Source organism: Mesoplodon densirostris, chromosome 18 (genome assembly GCF_025265405.1).
Source record: "Mesoplodon densirostris isolate mMesDen1 chromosome 18, mMesDen1 primary haplotype, whole genome shotgun sequence".
Lineage (NCBI taxonomy): Eukaryota > Metazoa > Chordata > Mammalia > Artiodactyla > Ziphiidae > Mesoplodon > Mesoplodon densirostris.
In genome coordinates, this window is record NC_082678.1 from 1,311,985 (window position 1) to 1,335,960 (window position 23,976).

Consider the following 23,976-nt stretch of genomic DNA (forward strand, 5'->3'; position numbering starts at 1 on the left):
TGCTGGTTTGGGACGTCAAAGATTAGTCATAATCTGTCAAATTGTGGTGGCTCGTTAAGGATGGAGTTGGTTTTTTTTGTAAGTGATGAGTTGGAAAGGTGAGACTATCTTTAAAATAATGAGTCATTTCACTGTTTATATGTCCATTGATACAGTGTTGACATCGTATTGGGGAGAAAACTGTCTTGAATTGGAAAAATAACCTTCTCTGCTTTTTTAGTAAGAAACCAGCACTGTCTGGGTTACTTGTGAAATAAATTTGGTCTCAAATGAGTTTTTTGGACACCAGTCTACAAAAGCTTTTTGTCTGTTACCCTCTCGGTTTAGAGCAATAAAAAGTTTTAAGGAAACAAGTTGGAAATAACAGAGCTAAGCTGTTCTGTCGGCTCCATGGTGAGGCCTTTGTCCTTTAGTGGACAGCATGAGGTTATGAGGAAGTACTGGGGTAGTGACTGGAACCGGCAGAGACTGGTCTGCCTATGCTATCAACTGTGTGCTTTTGTGATCACAAAGTTTGAATAGCTGTAAGAACAGAGTAATGGTTTTAAGCACTAGTTTCTACTAGAAACTTTTGGGTGAAGTTATCATAGGCTTAACTGGAAGAAAACTGCCTTTTTATAAATGAAGAAAGGCTCAAGTTAACTTTCTAAAAATCAAAAGGCAACTGGCCAATAGATACACAATAGAATTTGTAACAATCTGGAACGCTAATACATATATCCAGATTTTAAATAATTGAGCTTAATGTAAGTGTGAGTATCAGATCTTGGGGATATGTGTACTGGCAAAAAAAATCTTAGGGAAATTAAATGTTGGTACATATGTTGGCTTGGTGCTGAAAAAGTTAACTCAATTTTATCTTGATTGGTCTCCTAGCACCCCTTAGAAAACCTTAGAAAAGTTTACATCTTAGTCCCAAGTCTTTTTTCCACCACTGCCATCACACTTTTGACCCTCTGTGTGGAGACTTTTAGTTTACAATTTTGATGAGTTAGTTGTCTTAAAGGTGTTTTTCCATTTTTTTTGTCTTCTATACCTATAGATACTGTGGCAGCCTCTGAATGGCCCTATCCTGGTGTCCCTTTGTTTCCCATCTTCTAGAATCAGGTGTATTGTTAAATCTCCTTTGAATAACTTTAACCTATATTAGATGGCAAATGTAGACCTTCAGTCAAAATGCCTCCTTAAAGATAACACTGTTTACTGTGATAAACTTCTTAGTTTTTGAAGGTGAAACTAAAGTTGCCCTGAATTTAAAGTGTTTTTCTAATGTGTATTGGTGTTAATATCATTCTCGTATGTACCCACATTTTAATTGAGAGATTTAATCTAACAAATCTTCAGGACTTAAGTTATTTTAAAATAAGTCAGTGTAACATACAGAGAAGATAAAGTACAGTTGAGCCTTGAACAGCACGGGGGTTAGGAGGGGCACCCACCCTCCACTCAGCCGGAAATCCATGTGTAACTTATAGTCAGCCCTCCATACCTGCGGTTCTGCCTTGAGGAGTCCACCAACCACAGATCGTGTAGTATTATAGTATTTGCTACTGAAAAAAATCCACATATAAGTGGACCCACACAGTTCAAGCCCATATTGTTCAAGGGTCAACTGTACCTCTTCTTGCACATAACTTAAACTAATGAAGTAAAATGCTGGTTGGAGACCTTCCTACACAAACAGAAAATAGCATAAGTATGGCACATCAAATATATTTCCTTGCTTGCCTAGAATACATGCATTTGTCAGAAGCAGGATAACAGTACTCTAGTACAAGATCAGGTAAGAGGGGAAAACCTTATCAGAAGACAAAGATGTAAAATCGCCATTGCTTTAATAAAACCCATCATAGTGCGTCAGTCAGCGGATGCTTAATCCATTGGCCTAGGAGGTCACTCTAGATCAGAGTTTTTCAGTTTTTTTGTTATATTAGGAAGATATCGTTGGGTTTTTTCTTAATTATGTTTTATTGTTTTATTTTTTTATTATATATATTTTTTTTACTGTGCCACACAGCTTGTGGGATCTCAGTTCCCCGACCAGGGACTGAACCTGGGCCACAGCTTCCAAATCCTAACCACTAGACCACCAGGGAGTTCCCACAGGAATATATCTTCATGTTTAAAGGACCTAGGACCGGGAATTCGCTGGCGGACCGAGGGAATAAAGGACCTAGGACCAATACCTGTGTGCATGCAGTTGGAAAATTAGTACAACACTTGTACTTTTTTAATATTTTAAATCATTCAGTTAAATAGTTATATATCATTTACTATCTGCCATGCACAGTTCTAACCCAGTTTACAGAAGGAGAGCTGAGACACGGCTTAATATTTCATGGCCAGTAAGTGGTAGAGTTGGGATTCAAACTCAGAGAGTCTGGTTCCAGAGTTCTTGGTCTTAAGCTCTATGCTTTGTTCCCTCCAACTGGTTGCTCCTCTAATTTGAAGTCAGGGGAATAAGACCATTTTTGATGTATTAGCCACATGACTTGTAGAATCTCTCTACAAGAGTGTTAATGAGAAGGGTCTAGTGGGAGGCTCTTAGCCATTCTCCAGTCATGATGTTTTGAGAGAGATGCTTTGTATTTCCAGTGGCCATAAACTATAATCACAGGCTATCTGGAAATGTTTTTAGAAATCATTAAGTTATATCAATGCTCTAATTTTGTTGATTTTCTTAATTCAGTTGTGTTGATTACTTCTTTTATTTTGGAACCACTGGATGATTCCTTCAGACTGGGTAAGAGCTGTAGATTCAGTGGCCCTATTACTTCTAAGTAAAACTGTAGGGCCTCCCTGGTGGCGCAGTGGTTAAGAGTCCACCTGCCGATGCAGGGGATACGGGTTCGTGCCCCGGTCTGGGAGGATCCCATATGCCGCGGAGCGGCTGGGCCCGTGAGCCATGGCCGCTGGGCCTGCGCATCCGGAGCCTGTGCTCCGCAACAGGAGAGGCCACAACAGTGAGAGGCCCACATACCGCAAAAAAAGAAAAAACAACAACAACAACAACAACAACAAAAAAAAAACTGTAAACATTGACCTCCTGGAGCTATTTTCACACACATTCCTTACCTGTGCTGTTGATAAAAGATATAAGGAAAGGCCAAGTAAACTATCAAAACAGTCTTCAACAATGTGTTTCCAGTACCTATGATTTAAGTTACTTTGAAAAACTATCTTAAGGCACACCTTTGTAATTCATGATTTCTATATGTATAGATGTTGTGATAACTGGTCTTTTTGCTTTTATTTTTAAACCTTAAGGAAACCAAATGACCTCTTATTTCAAACTGATTCTGAAAGACTTTCTTAAAAAAGATCAATATATTTTGGTTTAAAATAAGAAGTGGTCACATTTTAGAAGCATATGCTATTATGAATGAACTTATATTCCCTTTATTGTTGCTATTAGTTTTGAACATGTTTAAACTGCACAATAAACAAAACTCAGTTTAAAAATAGCTCAGGGCCTCCCTGGTGGCGCAGTGGTTGAGAGTCCGCCTGCCGATGCAGGGGACGCGGGTTCGTGCCCCGATCCCGGAGGATCCCACATGCCGCGGAGCGGCTGGGCCCGCGAGCCATGGCCGCGGGGCCTGTGTGTCCGGAGCCTGTGCTCCGCAACGGGAGAGGCCACAGCAGTGAGAGGCCCACGTACAGCAAAAAAAAAAAAAAAAAAACAGCTCAGAAGGGACTTCCCTGGTGGCGCAGTGGTTAAGGATCCGCCTGCCAGTGCCGGAGGACACGGGTTCGATCCCTGGTCCAGAAAGATCCCACATGCCGCGGAGCAACTAAGCCCGTGCGCCACAACTTTTTTTTTTTTTTTTTTTTTGCGGTATGCAGGCCTCTCACTGTTGTGGCTTCTCACGTTGCAGAGCACAGGCTCCGGCCGCGCAGGCTCAGCTGCCATGGCTCATGGGCCCAGCCGCTCCGCGGCATGTGGGATCCTCCCGGCCCGGGGCACGAACCCGTGTCCCTTGCATCGGCAGGCGGACTCTCAACCACTGCGCCACCAGGGAAGCCCGCGCCACGACTATTGAGCCTGCGCTCTAGAGCCCACAAGCCACAGCTACTGAAGCCTGCGCGCCTAGAGCCCGTGCTCTGCAACAAGAGAAGCCACCCAATGAGAAGCCCGTGCACCTCACTGAAGAGTAGCCCCCGCTCACCGCAACTAGAGAAAGCCCGCACAGCAACGAAGACCCAACACAGCCAAAAATAAAATAAATAAAAAATTAATCAATTAATTAAAAAAAAAAAACTCAAAATTTCTGTAGTTTCTATATGGATTAAATCTTGTTATACTAAGTGCCTACTATTTTGATTTTGGGTTAGTTAGAATTTGATTGGACCAAATATTGCTGAACCACTAGATGGGCTTTTGGAGGTTTAGATTAGGGTAAAAGTCTTGTCAGTATTGGTCTTTGACTTGTGAATAGTAAACCTCTACTAACCATTTCTCAATATTTGAGTTTTAAGATTTCTATTTTCGAAGACGTGCTTCATACATGTAGTCTGTAAGTGGAGTTTTGAGATCATCTTACAATTAGGCAAACCTTAGAAAAAACATTGGGAAGCAGCTCGTGTCTGGAGGCTATTGGAAATTATGGGTCTCATTCCTTCCTTAAGCGTATTAAGTAATTTGACTCAGATGGCTCAGTTTCTTCATCTGCAAAGTAAGTACGGTGATATCAGTACACTTCCTCACAGAGTTTTGAGGAAGCAGTCACCTTGCTATGAAGAATTGTAATGTGTTCTTAGGGGCTTACAGTATCTAGAAGCCACGAGGTCCATATTTGTTGTGTTGCCCTTTGAAATCAAAAAAGTAAATGAAGACCATAACTGTCTTTATTATAGTCAACAGTTTGTTGTCCAGTCTATTATTTGCATCACCAGAGAATTAAATAAAAATTTTACAGTAATATCCTAAAAGCTATTCTATTCATGTTTCAGTAATAAATACCACTGAGTTTGTTTTCTAGTTTTGAGTCGCTGATAGGGAAACCAGTGTTTCAGCATTCTTTTTTATACAATCAGCAAGTTGATTTAAACCCAGTATACAAGTTGGCGTTCCTTTTGGGAGCAGCCAAAAATGTTTGCTAAAGTGTCCACACTGCTGTGAAAAGTATTGAAATGATTGTTCCTAAACAGTACTGCTCAGGAATAGGAGTTGAGATGTAGCTCTGGCGGTAGATGTGTCATGTGGATAATGGTGCTAGCTTTATTTTAGTGCAGGTAGAAAAGGAGGTTTGCTTTACAGGAGGGAAAAACATTGAGGACTTGGAAGGAAAAACACATTCCTCCTCTGGCATTCTGAGCACTTTACTTCACTGATAAAATATGACCAGCGTGCAGAGCAGAGAACAGGTGTAAAATATTTTTAGACAAACCTTGGCGTATACTGTGGGTCGCATCCCTTCTGTCTATACACTCAAGTCTTTCAAAAATAATTATGGAAAAACCACATTTACAAAATAAGCTAGACATTGCTTTTATGTTTTTTTTTTTGGTACTAAATGTGAAAGTCAAACATAAACTTCTTTCCCAACCATCAGGTTGCGGCTCTTTTTAAAAACTGGTTCTCCACACGCCCTTTGACAGCTCTTGAGTCTCCTTTTCTCTTCCTTCCTTAGTGCTGTTGAGAGAGCTGGGAGAATATAGCACCATAGCCTCTTTTGGAGCGTGAAAGCGAGGTTGTGATATTTCCCCGAACTACATTCTAATTCAAAACAATGTTGTACTTCCTTTAGGCGAGAAGGAAATAGGACAAGCATGGACATGGCATCCACCTAGCTCGGTTTCAAGCAGATGGGTATAAACTGATGACTTCTGGATGCTGACAGCCGTGAACACTGGATACGCCTTCTACGAGTGTGGTTTCAGAAGTGGAATCATAGGACCCTACAACTGTCTCTTTTAATTCAGAGTCCAGATGCCCTGTGACACGGGTTCAGTAGTTCTAGGCACAGTTCCTTTTTCTGTTTTGAACTAAATGCAGGTACTCCTTTCAGATGGCTTTTCCTGGCCACACTTCCACCATCCATGGATTCATTTCTAGTAAGGATGAAGGTTGGATTTTGATTTGTTTTGTAATGATCATATCTGTTCACTGATAATCCAGATCTGCCTACTGACCTCAGAACTCTTTTTTTTTAAAAAAGAACACACCTTGTTTTGTAAACTACCTGCCATTCATTTTTTTTTTTTTGGCCACACCCCTGAACCAGGGATCGATCCCGCACCCCCTGCCGCAGAAGCGTGGAGTCTTAACCACAGGACTGCCAGGGAAGCCCCAATTCATTTTAAAGCTCTATAGAGTCTTTGTGACTTACTTTCTGCTAACTCCTTTCTATTTTCAGGAAACATGACGGGGATCCCTAAACCATTTCAATCCAATGCTTAAGATAGCTGCAATCCCTGGGCAGCCTTTCTAGAAACTAAGGTGTCACCAGAGGCCCTTTAACTAGAGACTTTGAGAACAACCCGGTTTTCACAAGGCTATAAAGGGTTTTGCCTGGAGAAATTTCAGCTTTTTGAATCTTACAATAGGTTGGAAAATAGATTGGAAGAAAGGCAGGAAGCTTTTTTTTTTTTTTTTGTAATTTAGGAAGAAACATTTTTTGGAAGGATACTCTTGTTCATTATCCGAGCCACAAAAGTTCAAAGAACTTTTCGGGTTCTGTATAAAAGGAATAGAGAGACAAAGGTAAGACCTTATCTCCCCAAGAGCCTCTACCAGAGGAGAAGAGTCTGGCAGCAGGTAGAGAGGAGATTAGGGTATGTGTCCTCTATCTGCCCCTCCTTCACGTGTGGGAAAGGTGACAGAAGGGTAAAGGAGGGAGCCTGTGTGTGAGCCGTGGGACTCATCCTGGAGATTGTTTCCCCTGATGGACGCTTTGCAGAAGTTTGGAGACCCAGGACAAGTTTCCTAGTCCAGGCACACCACACTTTCCTGATGATTACGAGTTTTCTTCCGGGCTTTGACAGTGGGTAGGCAGCTACACCAGTACCTTACATGCTATCTATCTGAATGATGATGATTTTAATATTATCAAAGGTCTTGTGGAGTCCAGAGGCAATAACCAACCTCGGAAGCTCAATAATAATCGTCAACATTTCATAGTATGTACTGTGTGCAAAATACTGTTCTAAGCATTTGTACATTTTAGCTCACTTAAATTTCATAAGAAGCCTCTGAAGGCTATGCTATTTCCCTCATTTACAGAGGGAAGCAGAGTTTGTGACATAGTTACCCCCAGTAGAGTCAGGATTTGAACTGTGGGATTCTGTTTCCAAAGTCCACGGTCCTTAACCATTACGCTGCTCCTTTGACCTCCGTAGGAAGGCTTTATGAAAGAACCACACTTGATCAAATAGGAGACAGTATGTATAAACTGCACTTTGTGCCACTTCCCTCCGCACACGCCTAGCCTGGTCCTGTAAGTGGTCGTTGGCTCAGCAACCCCAAAATTGTGTTAATATCAGCCTTTGCCCGGCACAGTTCGGAAAGGGAAATATGCTGCAGAGACACAATGGGGAGTGGGTTATAAGAGTTTGCAGGTCATGGGCTAGTTTTATGTACCCACATCCTACTGCTGTCTGGGTGCTCAGGTTCTCTGAGAAGTAACTCAAGACACTTCACGCCCCTGAAGTCTTTGGTCCTGGGCTTTACTAGTCCTTATGATAGGTAGATAGCAAAAGGGTCAGGTTGACTCGAGGGTCAGATTCCATTCAAGCCCCTAAACTGTGTCAAACCAAGGGAGGCAGCATTTACAACAGCCCCTGTGTCCACCCTTAACACGTTCACTGACCGTCTAACTAGGTTAGGAGCTGGCGACGACATACAGAAACCTTTAGGACCTTTCCAACGGCTTACACTCGAGCAAATGAACACTCACAGAGGAATAATCATACACAGGAGAATATGGAGGTATGAGCGGAGGAAGGGAGGGATCATGTCTATCCGAGGGGTTCCCAACTGGAGAGGAGTAATCAAGTTATGAAGAATGGGTCGCCTGGGGAAGCATGGGCGCGCTCAGATTCCCAGCTGCAGTGGAGGAACCACTTGGTCTTGGTTCCTTTTCTTCATCTGATGTGTCCACAGTGGGAGACTTTGTGCTAACTCTTAGGAAAAAGAAAAAGCCGAGGAAATCTGGCCCTGCGGCCAGCCCATCACTCCCAGGAAAAGCTGCCTTTGACTTTGGACATTGTAATTGTTTTTCATTGTTCCAAGCTTTGAACAGAAATATTGTGAAAGAGAGGTGGTTTAGAATTTCTTTATTCATGAGACCCAGGGGCGGGATGGGGAGGTCAGGGAAGAAGTAGTGGTAGTGAGGGAGGGGAAGTACAGGGGGGGCGGCTCCAGTTCCTATCCTAGTTTCAGTTTAAATGCGTATCTTAAAAACCTCCTCAGGCTAGAAGCTCCCTCTAGGGGTCATCTCATTTGTTGTCCTACCTTTAGAGACAAAACCTCTGTTTTTGTAATTATCAGGGTTCACAGCAGATAGTGCCCTTCCAGAAGTTGGTGTCGGTGGAATCTGTGTGTTCACTGCACAAATTCAGACACCCCCAGCTCTGGCCAAGGCTACTATCTTTTCAGAGCTCAGCTGTTCGGCTTTCCAGTTTGGCTTTTTCGATGCTTATAATATCTTCCAGTCTGAGCATAAATCAAAAAAAGCACTTTGGCAGGGAAGCTTTGTAATATCTAAGCAAGAAATTGACAGCCACAAATAACTTTTCCCCTGGGTCACTTTCCCTGAGCAATGCTTTTCTAGAGTCTCCCCCAAGTTTCCCTGGCGGCTGAGCACTGTCATCTACTGAAAATACTGCCCCACGCTGGCCAAGCCCCTTCCCGTGACCTGGGACTGTTCAGAGAGCATCACTGTGCTTTATGAAACGTGGATCTTGCATTGGAACAGAAAACATCAGCGTCTGATCCCTGTCTCACCCCAACTTCACCAGGAGGGATAGAGGTCTAGGCCCCACAAGTTTGCCTCCAGACTCCTTAGTAACCGCTAAGAACTAAGCAAGAATGTTCTATAGGAGTGTCGGGGTTTCATTAAGCCTCCAAATAGAATTACTCCTGGTAACTCTACAGGAAAAGAGTATGGGCCTTGGGGTCAGACTTCGAATTGAATCCCAAACTCACCCTCCTATAGCTGTGCCCCGTTAAACTTATTCAGCCTCAGATTTCTTATCTGAGAAAGCCTACTTGTTACGTTTAGTGTGAGGACCGTGAAAGGAATCTGAAGCATTGAGCGTAATCCTCTTCCCCACAGGGAATTACCTGAACTCTCTCTACTCTTCTGTGAGAGGGGCTTGCATCCCCATCTCTTTCTGTCTCTCGGCCTGTGGCTTGGCCTTAACGGCATGTGATCAGCATATTTAGGGGAGGTCAGCTGGCCTTAAACATGCCTTTTCATAAGAATCCTACGAAGTGAAACTTGCTGGTGGATTAGCAGGGAGAAAGGAGGAAGCAAATGAGAAAACTGTACTTCACTATTCTTGAATCTGTGGTGGAATATCTTATACATGTGGTTAAATACATGGGCTTTGGAGTCACATAGACCAACCTAAGCTTGGATTCCTGCCTGGCCAGGGGCCTTGGGCAAGTTATTCAATCTCTCTGAGCCTCAGTTTCATCATCTCTGAAACGGAGAGAATATTAAATGGAGGTGAATGATATACACACCACAGGTGTGTAAATATTTAATGAGATAGTGTATGTTGAGCGCATATTAGGTGTTGCAGGCTATTAGTGATGGAAATTATTAACCCTCCCATCAGGGCATCTAGGTGGTAAAGAGTGGGTATCTTCCATGAGGCCTGAGGTGGGGATGGGTTGCCATCTGTGTAAGTCTCACTGAAGCTGCATCCCGCCCATCCGTGAACACCAGCTTTTCCTCTTATTAGGGTCACAGGGTGAAATTGTTGGTTGTGATGACTGAGAGGATTACTTGAGTCTGAGTTACTGGTCACACCAAAACTCTGAGGCTGTTTCCCCTTTTATTCTGTTGCCCTTTTTGGTGCATTGAGATGGGAAGTGGTGCTTGAAATAAAGGGTAAGAACTCAGCTCCAGGGACTTCCCTGGTGGCGCAGTTGCCAACGCAGGGGGAATGGGTTTGAGCCCTGGTCTAGGAAGATCCCACATGCCGCGGAGCAACTAAGCCCGTGGGCCACAACTACTGAGCCTGCACTCTAGAGCCCGCGAGCCACAACTACAGAGCCCTCACGCCACAACTACTTACTGAGCCCGTGTGCCACAACTACTGAAGCCTGCGCACCTAGAGCCTGTGCTCCGCAACAAGAGAAGCCACCGCAATGAGAAGCCCGCACACCGCAACGAAGAGCAGTGCCCACTCACCGCAACTAGAGAAAGCCCGCATGCAGCAACGAAGACCCAACGCAGCCAAAAATAAAAATATAATAAAATAAAAATTTTAAAAAAAGAACTCAGCTCTACACTTGGAGGTATTAAAGCCGGGAATGGTGGGGAAATGCTCTTAGGGCCTCCGTGGAGGTCTCAGAGGTTCCCCACCTCTACCTCATTACCACACTTGTCTCTGCTTGCTTCCAACCACCCAACCCAGAGTGTGTGTCTCTCTTTCCCTTCCTCTCGCTTCTCTCCTCCCTGGCTACCCTTATCCTGGACTCTTCCTTTGTCAGCAAAGGAGACTGCATCTGTTCTTACTTTGCTGTCCAAGGGCCGCTTTGGGGAGAGGGGCCTGTTCTCATCTCCTGGTTCTTTCTAGCCACAGGTGGGAACATGCAACAGCAATTATTTCCAACCAGCTGGAGCAATCAGGCCCAGGGCTGACTACTACTGGAGAAGCACTATGGAAACCATTATTATTCCGTTTTACAGATGAAGATACTGAGGCACGAGAGGTTAACTTACCCAAAGTCACAGAGCCAGTATTGGAGCCCAGGTAGTTTGACTCAAGAGCCCATGCTCTGCCATGACTCTGGTCTTTCCTCACGGCCACTCACCCTGTATATCAGGGAAATGTGGGGGCCCTAAGGCCTAAAACCTCTGGTGCCTCTTTTTAAAGTCTTATGCAATTCAGTTCTAACAGCAATGACCGTAACAAACAAATGAATTCTTAGCCCTTTATTCAGCACTTCCAGAGACGTCTCTGAAGAGCTGTGGGGCAGCTGGCCCACTAGTGAGAGCACTTTCACAGTTGTCGTGGGCACTGTGCCATGCCATGAGGGGATTTGGCCCGTAGCCCCTACTGTCTACCTCCCATCAGCAGCCCCGCTCTGTCATATTTAGCCAAAAGTTTGGTAAACTCCTCTTCCCCTGAGCGCCACAACTGTTGGGTCTTGGTGTGTATGTACTCATTTGTGTACCTCTTTAGGAAATCTGGGATATTGAGAAAGGCCATCAAGAACTGGATTTGCAAGACGGCTGAACAGAAGCCTTCTGGGAGAAAAGATGAGGGGATTTTTCTGAGGCTGAGATTAGAGCCTAGAGACAGTACGGCAAGTCCAAAAGCCCTTGTGGCAGTAGGATCCATGAGACCAAAACCAGGAACAGGAATCCCTGGAGTCCTCGGCAGGGCAGGAGCGTAGAGTCAGGGCCCGCACCCCTACACAAGATCTCTGAAGGAGAAAACAAGAATGAACGGTTTAATCCTTTGTAACAGGGCTATCCAACAGAATTTTCTCTGATGATGGAAATAGTCTATGTCTGTGCTGTTCAATATGGTAGCCACCAAGCTACATGAAATGTGACACTTGGGTTATAGCTAGGGGGGCTGAGGAACTGAACTTAAACATTTTATTTCCTATGCATTTACTTACATGAATTCAATACTAACGATTGGAGGGTGCAGCTTTGTGACTTTCTGTGCAGCCTTGGCGCTCCTGGAGGTCAGGGGCCAGTTAGAAAAGGTGGTTATGGATGTTCAGGAGGGGAACAGCCATTTGGGGCCCTCAGCCTTCAGCTGAAATGGTTAAAATATATATGTTACCCTGGAAAGAATTAAGGGCACTATAGTCAGACAGACCTAGGTTTGAATCCTGGCTCTTCCACTTATTAGCCTTATGACCTTGGGCAAGTTTCCTTTAAGCATTTAGATTCAGATTCAGCATCTGTAAAACAGGGACAATAATACCTCTGAGGTCGTCTCTTCCTCCATAAGGGCTGTAGGGCTTGCTTCGTTCAGTCACTCATTCATTCCACAAGTATCTGTCGAAACCCTCTATGGTCACACCTTGTGCTGTGAACAAGGCCCTCCTGTTGCCTAGGGTGGGGTCTAGCAAACGGTGAAATAGTAAAAGATGTAGCTGAGAGAAGGTTGTGAGGATTAAACTGGACAACATTTGTAAAGTGCCTGATCAGAGTTGTTCGCACTCGGGAATTCCCTGGCAGTCCAGTGGTTAGGACTCAGCGCTTTCACTGCCAGGAGCCTGGCTTTGATCCCTGGTCAGGGAGCTGAGATCCCACAAGCCCCACGGTGCAGCAAAAAAAAAAAAAAATGTGGTCCCAGAAGAGCAGCATTAGCAGAACCTGGAAGCTTAAAAAAAAAAAATGTTGTTCACCCTCAAGTGCCCATCCGTCCTCTTCTGGCGCTGTGTTCCTACCCTGCTGGGGTTCCTCACCACTTCCCCAGGCCCTGTCTCTACTTCCTGGCTGTTCACACAGAAAGAAGACAAAACTGTCACCATCCTCTGCCAGAACTGGGTGCGTCCCTCACACCAAGACAGAAAACAAATGATCAGAATGGGTATATCTTCATCCTGCCAGGTCTCTAGCCGTATCCTGAAGACCTGAAAAGGACAAGATACACACCCAAGTACGTCACGTCACCCCAACAGACACGCTGGGAAGAGGCCCTACCTCTGGGAGGGTCCAGTCCAGGAAGCATTGGCGATGCAGCCTATTCTCCCCTTGTCTGGGTGTCCAGGGTGCTGCTGGATACCTGGATGTCAGAGCTTCACGTCCTGGGGTAAGTTGGGGTGGGACACAGAGACTCCAACCCAACCCCGAAATAGGAGCCAGAGAGGCGGGCAGGAGAGGGTGGGGGACTGCCCACCTGCCTGCCCTACCCGCGCCCTCAGGGCAGTGCTAGCTAGAGGGTTAGGCTTCCTTCCTCCTGAAAGCTTGAGTGTCACTCAACCCCAGGGCACATTCCAGAATGAGGCCACAGCCAAGAATAGGACCCAGGAACCCTGCCCTCCATCCTGCCTGTATTAATCACACACTCTCAGAGCAGGAGGGAGACTTCAGACTCCTTGGGGAGGTGGAAGGAGAAGGAGAGAGTATCAGGAAGTGGGGCAAAAGGAAGGAAGACCCCGAAGGAGCCCTTCACAGCGCTGTGGGCTCCAGTGCACCGCGTGACCCTTGGTCCCGGGACCATTTGTTCATCCAGCGAATCCCTCTGGATCTCTGCAAGCTGGGCCCACAGGCCTCCCAGAGCCCTAAGCAGTGACTCTGGCCGGGGATCAGTGCAAGTGCAGAGGGAGATGGAGACTTGGAGAAGAGTGTGCAGCCTGGGCACAGCGGAGGCTCTCCAAGGAGCTGAGTCTTGAAGGATGAGCGGGCTCAGGAATCTAGGCCAGGACTGCTCACGTGTGTGATAGAAATACCATGTGACACGTAACCGCATAAGCGTGGGGTGGTGTGCATGTGGCTGACGGAAGACAGGCTCTTTGGGGTCCTGATGGGATTGCACACTGCCCAGCCCAGAGCCGTGTGTGTGTGGGGTGTGTGTGTGTGTGTGTGTGTGACATGCTGGGAGAAATAGCATAGCATGAGCGTTAAGAGCGTAGGAGTCATGCTGCTTAGGTTCAGATCTTGGCTGTGCCACTTAGAGGCCGGGTGATCTTGGACAAGCTTCTCGTCTCCTCCAGCCTCAGGTTTCCCACCTACAAAATAGCATTCTGTCTCCCACAGGCGGACGGAGATGACAAGAGATGACCTCCAGTACCTGCCCTGCAGTAAGCGCCCACTCAACGTGGATGTTACAGCAGGATGGTGGGACGCGGGGCGCAGTGCTCAGTCCGAGGAAACCGCCACGTAGCTGCACTTATTCACCCCCTTCACTCATCAGCTTCCGCCCCCGGTCCCTGCTCTCTGGCCCCACTGTTGAGGGGTGACATCAGACTAGGGAGCAGTGTGTCCTCGGAGGCTGGAGGGGCTGGGGGACTCAGAGGGTGGAAAAAGCCAAGCTGTCCTGCCCCTGTCTTGTCCTCCTCCAAGCGGAGGCCTCAGAGCTGGTCTGGAGACAGCCGGTACCAGAACAAGCCTCTGAAGGCAAACAGAGAGATGGGCTAGAGGCGGAGGAGGGTGGAGAGAGGGACCAACAGATGCAAGCAGGGGAGTCTGACCTCGACCTGAATTCAGGAGGGCTCAATCCCTCTATATCCTGGGGCCAAATCTCCCCGACTGGGTAGGCTGGCCTCCCTAGGTCACCTGGCAACCAGGCCCTGGGAATTCAGTTCAGCCTGCACTCAGCACCTCCCAGAAGTCAGTTACTAATTAAGGCCTGGGTGACAGCGAGAGACACAGACTTGGTTTCAAGGACAGAAAATAAATGCCATGTGGCAGGTCCACCACGATCATGGATACTATATCACCCTTTCCCCAAGTACCCATATTTTCCAAATCCCAAATCAACCTAGGTGGGGTGGTCAGTTTGGGATGTATTCTGAGCAGCAGAATACAACCTTTGAAGCTGTGTGGTCACTGAGCCTGTGACTGCTGAGGTCTGGGTGGAAGGGTGAGGGGAGGAGAGCAGTCCTGGGGGGCTGCTGTCAGCCAGGGAGCTGCTGAGGGCACAGAGGGGGCCCAGGGGCAGCCATCTGTACCAGGGTCTGTTTCCCAGACTTTTCAGTGTGACACAGTGAATAGGGTCCAACACCCCAAGTCTCCATGAAGTGCTGTCTTACAGATGAGGAAACTGAGGCTCAGAGAGATGGCGGATATGTGTCAGGGCCCAACTTCAACGCTAGGTGGGTCTGACTCCACAGGCTGGGCCTTCCCACCCTGCCAAGCTGGGGATGGCGTGCGACAGGGACCCCAAGTCTGCAGCTGTGTGTGGGCAGTGCCTGAGATCAGATCCCCTGAGCCTCACACCTCCACCAGGTAGTCACAGGGCTCAGCCCCACATCTGTGCAAGTGGAGGGAAGAGGGGAGGTGACGGGCGCTGGCATGTGGACACTTGCCCCCTCGGGCTCTAAGGTGATGTGCTATTTATTGGCACCTCAGCCTAGAAGCAGGTGCAACAGTGTGTCCCCACTCTGAGGGAAGGCAAGGAGTCACTTCCTGGTTCCTGGACCTGAAAGGGGCAGGGCCTGCGGCTGGTGCTCACACCTTCTTGGGTTTTATTTGCGGTACGCGGGCCTCTCACTGTTGTGGCCTCTCCCGTTGCGGAGCACAGGCTCCGGACGCGCAGGCTCAGCGGCCATGGCTCACGGGCCCAGCTGCTCCGTGGCACGTGGGATCTTCCCGGACCGGGGCACAAACCCGTGTCCCCTGCATCGGCAGGCGGACTCTCAACCACTGCGCCACCAGGGAAGCCCACACCTTCTTGTTTAAGTTCTGTGCTCAGCACTTTCCCAGTGGTGACTTGAGAAGCTCCCGCTCCTCTGGCCTCTCTTCTCTCTCAGGGAGGAGCTTGTCTTCTCCATCCTGGCCCCTCCTTATTGCAGAGAATTATCTCTAAGGAGGGATTGGCCCCGGGCTGGGTTGGGCTGGGCCCGGATTCCTCCTTGGGGCTATGGCCCGGGAAGACCAGGGAAGTGGACAGGGGTCAGGTGTCCCTCGTGCTTAGCTGGCTCCCAGCCTAGGGGACAGACCAGCTGGGAGCACGCCCTGGCTGAAAGCTCCTGAACACATCTCTGGGGAGGGGAGCAGCCAGGAGCCCCTGGCACCAAAGATGCTGTGCCTCAGCCTGGGAACCCAGCCATGGGCTCTGAGCACCCAGGGCTTCGGGACCAAGCCTCACCCAGAGGCCCCCTAGGGAGTAACAGCAGGAGAGCATGGCCCCCTGCCCACTGCCGTCTCTTCCGCCGTCGTGCCCCTGAACCGACCATCAGCGTTGGGGTCTGGAGTCTGCCCTGGCCCACCGTGCTGCTGTGACGGGGTGGGGGCCTGAGATATGAGGCAGAACACCTGGGCCTACACCCTGTGCCTTCCTGCCCGTGTTCCTGGGTGAGTTACCTGGCCTCTCTGGCCTCAGCTCTCCTGTGCCTAATGTACAGAGGTGGGGTGGGCGCCACAGTAAGGAGTCGTAGAGCTGCAAAGTGCACCAAATGTTAGCAGTGTCCCGTTATCACCTAAACAGGATCCAGGTGGCCAGACTAACCCCCCCACCCCCCAGCTCCCCCCCAACCACCAGGTCACCAAAGGAATGACACTACCTACCCCCCGTCCCACCCACACATTAGCCCAAATGAACCACACAAGAAGGGCTGCTGATACTAGGAGCTTTTAATTGGTATCTTTCCCCCTACATTTGAGGAAGAAACAAAAATGCCCCACAGAGACCTTCCTCAGCTATGGAGGGGAATGGCCAGAAGGAAAGGCTGAGGAGGGCATGGGGGTAGAGGAAGAGCGGACGGTGGGTTCCCCAACACTTTATCTAGTGGTGTGGTGGCAGACCTGCCCAGGAAGTGCAGAAACAGAAGTCTCCAACAAGCTGCTGCACACCCAAACCAGCCCTCCCAGGCCACGCCTCGAGCCTCTCTCCGGGTCCCTGCGGCTCCCAAGGCCACCACCAGATGGGAGCATCGAGCAACATTCCTTTTCCTTCCCAGGCCTGCCTCCCCTCTTCCCTCCTTTCTTATTCCTTCACCAACCCCCTTCCCTGCCTGCTTTGCCTCTTCCTTTATTTCTCTTCCCACCAAAACAGATCCTGGGGCTTCTATCTGCTTTATGTCCAAGGAAGCCAGTGGCAGCTGAAAGCACGCTGTCTGTTAAAAATGGGATTTTTGACAGCGGGGAGAGCCAGCCATTGGTCTGCTTCTGGGGGAGCCCTGGGATCTGGACATTTGTGTTCATTCACTATGAGCTGGGCAGTGACTAACACCTCTCTGTGGTCCTAGCACCTGGCACCCAGTAAGTATTCAGAAAATGTCCACTGAGTTGGATTGAACAGAACTGAATCAATAAATCAACAATCAATAAACCAATCAATAAAGCCAAGGGAGAAGAAACATGAGAAACATTTGTTCTTCACCACATGTGCTGTGGTGGCCTCAGAGACTGCCAGGCCAACTTGACCGAAGCACAGGCTGACCACCACCCAAAGGCACCTGCCCGGCAGCCTCCACTCAGGGCAAGCCTCCTGATTCTCACTTCCCACAATCCCCACCATGAAGTGGTTTCTGCTCAAGGCGCTCTGGGGGGCTGTGGGAAATTTGTCCAATCAGTTCCTGGGCCCTCCTTTCTATCCCCACCTACTTCTTTTGCAAACCAATTCATTCCACTATTCCTGTGACCATCAGGCAGCCTCCATCTCTAGAATCCTGGCTGGGAGGCTGGCTAGGTGCAGGGAGGCTGGGAGAGCCAGGAGAGGGAGTGGCCAGCCAAGAGAAGATAAGAAGGCCAGAGCAGACTGGTCATCAGGAATAACCTGCAGGTGTCTGTTGACTTCTCCTTTTGTCCCCCACAGCTAAAAAAGACACAGACCCCTCTTTATTGAACTCAAAGAATAGAAGTTGATCTAAGACCCTGAGTGGCTTTTTTCTTTTCTTTTTTTTAACATCTTTATTGGAGTATAATTGCTTTACAATGGTGTGTTAGTTTCTGCTGTATAACAAAGTGAATCAGCTATACATAAACATACATCCCCATATCTCCTCCCTCTTGCGTCTCCCTCTCACCCTCCCTCTCCCACCCCTCTAGGTGGACATAAAGCACTGAGCTGATCTCCCTGTGCTATGTGGCTGCTTCCCACTAGCTATCTATTTTACACTTGGTAGTGCGTATATGTCCATGCGGTGGCTTTTTTCTGATACGTTGATTGATATTCCCCTGCTGGCCTAAGGCCATCTAATCTGACCTTGCCCAGTTTGCTGACTGAGGGGTGCTGGGGATGGGTCAATGGAAGAGGGTCAGGGACAGGACTGGGGAGGGGCGGAGGGCCTCACTGCAAGCCTGGGAACTCCTTGAGGACGTCACAGGTTTTCTTGTGCATGACCTCGCGCAGCTTCCGAACCCGCCGGGTGCTCGAGACCCCCACGAAGCTGTCGGGCCGCAGCATGGCCATGCCGCCGTCCACCTCGCCCATGATGATGAGCGGCGTCTCGCCCACCGTCACGTTGGGGCAGGGGCAGGTCCAGTCCACGTGGAGCAGAGTGACCTCCAGCGGCTCCCGGCCCAGGAACTTGAGGCCCATCTTCTCATCCTTTAGGACCTCGTCCACAGTCACCAGGGCGCGACCTGAGTCGGGCTCCTCGGTCAGCTCCGAGATTCGGCCCAAGATGACAAAGTCGCTCCGACAGAAGCTGGTGACGAGCTTCTGCCTTGGCTTGCAGGCCCGGCAGCGCTGGCTCCCCCGAGGGAAGGGGCAGGACTCCTCGCAGGCCTCGCGGCTCTCGAAGTTGTTGCCGTTGCCCGCGCAGCCGCCGTAGACAAAGGACTGGCACTGGCCCGTCTGGCTGTTGTAGGCCCAGCGGGGCTCGTAGGCCTTGCAGGGCCCCTGCAGGGCGGGCAGGCTGCACACGGCCAGCGGCCCGCTCACGCAGGCCAGCACGCAGGCCTCGTAGGTCTCAAAGTGGTTGCGGTTGCGGAGGCAGTGGCCGAAGGTGAAGGTCAGGCAGTCGTTGGCCTGGGCGTCGAAGTGCCAGCGGGTCTGCTCTTCACCGCAGTCCTCACTGTCAGGGGGCTTCAGGCACTCGGCTGCGGGGAAGGCTGTACCGTTCGGGCCGCTCTCCTCGGTGGCCGAAGGCCGACCCCCCCGGACCACCGACAGCGGGAAGTCAGCACGCAGGACGCCGGCGGCGTTGCGGGCCGTGCAGGTGTAGATGCCGGCGTCCTGGGGCTGGGCGCTGTAGATGACCAGCTGGGCGATGTTGGTGACCACCACGTTGCCGCGCACGTGGTTGGGCCTCATGACCACGTTCTCCCGATCCTCCAGCTGCTTCTCCCAGGTGATCTCGGGCCGGGGCCGGCCCACCACGTCACAAAGGAAGCTCACTGTCTCACCCACGGTGACCGACTGGTGCGCGGGGTAGTTGAGTAGAGCTGGGGCCGCCGTGTCCAGCCCAGGGGTCTCGGGGGGGGCCGTGGTGGGGTGCACGGTGGTCTCGGGTGGTGGGGGGCTGGTGTTGGGCCAGGTGAAGTGATAGCGGCAGGTGACGACAGCCAGTGTGATGCCCTTGGAGCAGGCCTCGGCGTCCATGTAGCAGCGGTTATAGTAGGTGAGGCCGTCGGAAGCACAGGTGAAACTGGGCTCCTTCTCACAGCGGTCTCTGCACTTGCACACGGGCTGGCCGTCCCAGATGTCACATTCGGAGCCCTGCTGCAGACACATGAAATGGTCGCACGTGGCCTCCTTGGGCATGCCCACGGGGCCCTTCCTCCCCTTTACGTCCATGTAGCGGGCCGCCACACAGCTCTTGGTCCCACACACGTTGGGGCAGCACTTCTCATAGGTCTCACACTCCTAGGGAGAGCCAGATGGAGAGGTCTGAGCAAGGAGGAGAAGGAAGAGAACACAGGCTTCCCCCCACCCTCCCCCATGGTCTCCAGGGAAGGGAACTAATAGGCGCTCACCTACTGTGAGAAAACCATTTTGATAACAGTAAGAGCTAATGTATTCATAGTACCCACTATTTGCCCAGCCTTCTTCTAGGAACGTTTATGTCTGTCAGCTTATCTCATGCTCATCACAATGGGTACAACCATCAGTCTCACTTCACAGGTAATGAATGATAACTGAGGCACAGAGAGACTAGGTAACTTGCCCAAGGTCACACAGCTAGCAGTGTGGGAAGAGGAAGGTCACATACTGTAAGAGGGAAAGTCTTCCCACTACCAAGAGATGAGGTGAGGATGCAGAAACTAAGAGAGGAGCCGCTCAAGTCCACAGAGCTGGGAAGTGGTGGGAAAGGGCTTCAAGCTCCAGGCGGATGGGACTCTGATGAGGTATTTTTCTTCTACATCACATCGTTACCGCCATGAGGTGTCGACTGGAACACACGAGCCTGCCTTTTTGTCTCTTCCAATAGGGATGCCCTGGCCAAATGCTAAGAAGGAGAAGTCGGACACCACTGGGACAGCTGTTCAAGGCTGTCCACGTACACATTAGGGACGGCAGCTCTGATGCTGGCCCAAGTTCATCCAAAGGACATCAGGTCTGGCCACTGTGGGCTGTGCCAGTTCCAACCTGTGGGACATTGCACGGGGAAATCAACGGGGGAAAAAGTCCCTTTGTGTGGCAAAGGTCAGCAAGGCCATCAGCGAGGGCTTGCCAGGCTGTAATTCCCTCTGATTCTCTATGGAGCCACATACGGCATTAGTTTAATTCCTCGAAATGAGCAACACGCTCTGGGGTTGACACAAACAAGGATTTCACGTGGTGTTTTCGCTGGGATGTGGGCAATGCCCCTAATCCTGAGCCCTGGTCGTGGCTCTGTGAGCTGCTCCCCACCAGGGCTGGCCTCGTGCGGCTCCAGCTTTCCCTTCAGCCCCTCCGACATTCCACATCAACTAAGGGCTACGTGGAGCCTGCCTGCTCGACTTGTTTACTGTTTTCCCCCCTCGGCTCAGAATGGGGACTTTGTTTTGCAGCCTTTGCTTGGCATAGGCTTCTAGGCCACACCAGGGAGGCTCTGGGACAGGGATGGACAGATCTCAGAGCTGGGGTCTGAGGGAGAGGGACCCAGTGAGGGGGTGAGAGGAGGAGGGGGCTGAGCAGCAGAGAACCTGCTCCTTGCCGGAGGGTCCTTCAATTCCTTAAAGACTCTGGCCCCGGAAGCTCCTTCAAGACTCAGAAGTCCAGGAAAGGCTGGGTCCTTGGGGACCAGGGGAAGGTATTTCTGGGCACAGAAAACCTGGAGGGAATTTTTAGAACAGTTTTTGCTTAAGGGCTCAGAACATAACCATAGGCTGTCTACATCCCCAGCCCCATGGAGGTGCCTTCTCCCCAAGACACACAAAATCAACAAGAGTCTCACTGTCTCCAAGCCACACCTGATTTATCAGGCCAGGCTGTGCCAGTGAAACAGCCTTGCCCGCAAATGCAGCCAACTAACAGCACGACCTCAGCCGGATGGGAACGCCACCCCTCCCCAGTCCTTACCTTCCTTTCCCTCGGCTCCACCACTGCTCCCTGCCAGTGAGAGGCCTGGATTGCCCCATGGGCACTGTGAGGGACAGGCCGCTCTCCGCAGGGCCAGCCTACGCTCTCATAGGTTACATGCATTCGGCAGAGGGAACATCATGGTCTCCCATGGTCCCTGGTGATGACCAACCCAGCCCGAGCCCCAGGAGCTGCCAGACTGGCAGGACGTATCTCTGCCCAGGCAGGTGCCAGGTACTAGCAGGCTCTTCAGCCCGGGGAAAGTGACAGGAACAGCCCTTGGACTCAGGAGCTGGGAGGGAATTGCCCTAGAACCAGGCCTGCCCTGAGTTCTGGGAGGCTCGAGGGATTTGGCAGGTTGAAACCTAGTCTACGTGCCCCCTACGGACACCCAGGGAGTCTATTCAGATCCACTCCTGCCCACCCTCCCCATCAGCCTGCTCTGATCTCAGGGTCAGGGTCCAAACCCCCGGGAAAGCGGCCCAGAGGCCGGATGAAGCCTCAGCTCTGTGGTCAGATGGATGCGGGGTGCAGGCCCACCCTCCCCTCCCTGGCCATGGAGCCTTGCGCTGCTCACCGCGGGGTCCTGAGTTCCACTCTCACCTGTCGACAGGCTGCGGGCGGGTCGTGCCAGCCTCTCTGACGTGCCTGGCATAGTGTTGGCTCAGAGCAGCCCTCAGCAGCCACGAGACCAGGAATCCGAAGATTCCCAGCCCCTGAGAAACTCTGACATCACGCCCAGCTCTTCTTCCAGGCCTCGAAGTTACACAGACATCACACCCTGTTCATCTCCATGTGGCCCGGGGCTGGGCTCCTTCACGTGCCAAGGCGTTCCCACCACCCAGCTCCCACTCTCCCTCGCTAACAAGACCACGTGGCCGATCTCAGGCTTCCGGATTCACACTCACCTGGTCCGTCTCACACTCCCGCTTGCAGGTGCTCTGGGCATCCACCCAGAGGTTGGGGTTCATGTCGTTGGGGCAGATGCCAGCGTGAGAGTATCGGATGGGCGGCAGGGCCAGGCCTCGCGGGGGCGCCCCAAGCAGCAGCAGCAGCAGCAGCGCTGCCATCTGTCCCCAGCAGGACCGGGAACAGCAGCACCCCGGGGCCCGCATGGTGGGGTCTGCGGCGCCCAGAGACCTCCCCTGAGATGGCGCCAGGGCTGGGGCCCCCAGGGCCTTGTGCTCTTCGGGGGGCTGCAGACACCTGCCCTGCCCACCCCAGCGGGCCTCCTCACCTCTGCTAGGGCTGCAGCTGCCGAGACTGCCTCCACCAAGTCCGTGGAGCCCGCCGGGCTGCACAGCCTCAGATAAAGGGGGCTCCCTCTCCGGAGCGTGCAGGGAGAGAAGCTGCACCGGGGCCAGAGCCTGGATTTATGTCCTGGGCGCGCCACCCGACTGGGAGCAAGCTAACCTGACGCCTGTCACAGGCAGGCTGCCGGCTCCTCTGTCCTGTGGCTGATCACAGACTTGTTGCAGAAGAGGAAAACAAGCTGGAAGCAGTTTAGGCGGCGTATCTGGCGCGGTGGGACACCTGCTTGTTCTTGACTCCAGGAGGTCTTTAACCCCTTCGGGGGCCAGAAATGGCACGTGCTTTGGGGGAGCTGGCTCCGGGGCACGCAAGCTCACTGTACTGCACGGAGAGGCTCTCCTCCCTTCCCCCCACCCCTCGGCCGGGCCCCCTCCTCCCCTTGGCCACCTCCGAAGAACACACACTCGCTTGTTACAAGGAGGGACCTGCAGCCGCAGGGTTAGCATCGCCGGACCGATAGTGCATCTGAGAGCAAATGACGTGGAAAAACAACAAGTTCACGGCCATTCCAGGGCGGGCCTGAGCAGCCTGTGCTGTGTAAGCTGACTCCCACCCCAGCACCAGGTCCCAGGGTGGGGGGCGCGCGGACAGCTCCCTATCTCTCTGTCCCGGCAGTTTGCATCTCAAGTTCCAACTTCGGGGAATTTTCCCCAAATCATTCCAGAGACACATACCAGATATGCTCCGGCTCCCCCGGCTCGGGGACGAATCACATTCCTGCTCCTCCACTGACACACTCCCGGCTCCAAGAGAACCTGTGTGGTCACAGTGTCTTGGGACAGCGCTGGGCAGCCCAGCCGCCTCACTACTGACCATGAAGGCTGCACTCAGGGACTGCCAGTCAGCTCTCGTCCCCCCCCACCCCGAATTACTTTACGAAGGAGAAGGTCACCCCCAGTGAGCAGCGGTAGGACGACTGCTTGTCGATATTTACTGGGGCCTTAATGTGTGCCAGGCAGTGTGTATTGTCTCATTTAATCCTCACAACAAACTGTACCTTCATTTTACATTTGAGGAAAAGACACACAGAGAGGGTAAGCAACTTGCCCCGTGTCACACAGCTACGTGACCCCACCATTAATGCAGGGACACCAGCTTGTGGGGCCTTTGGAGAGCACCCCTCCCCACCCAGCTGTCAAAACTGCTGTCAGTGTGCAGCCCCCAACACTGGTCTTTACAGGCTGGACAAGAAGTTTGTGAAACATCAAGGGCTATATCTGTGGAGGGGACAGGAAAAGAGCCAGAACCTGCCATGGAATGGGCAAGAGAGAGATACCTTTTCAAGACCAACGGCAAAGGATTTGGGGAGCAGTAACCAAGCGGCTATGTCCCAGGGGCAGTCGATGGGGTGGGGTCCCAGTTATTTCACAGATGGGGAAACTGAGTGCCCAGCCCTGACCCGCTCTCCCCCTC

At 50.9% G+C, this 23,976-nt stretch overlaps 1 protein-coding gene across 1 annotated transcript; it reads right to left on the reverse strand.

Moving 5' to 3' along the window:
• Window positions 1-18,093: 18,093 nt before the first annotated feature.
• Window positions 18,094-22,325, reverse strand: WFIKKN2 (WAP, follistatin/kazal, immunoglobulin, kunitz and netrin domain containing 2). The gene is made up of 2 exons (XM_060082324.1): window positions 22,161-22,325; window positions 18,094-19,614 (listed from the first exon to the last, which is right to left on the reverse strand). Exons 1-2 carry the CDS (start codon window positions 22,320-22,322, stop codon window positions 18,094-18,096), a joined length of 1,683 nt encoding a protein of 560 aa, XP_059938307.1. The 5' UTR covers window positions 22,323-22,325.
• Window positions 22,326-23,976: the final 1,651 nt, after the last annotated feature.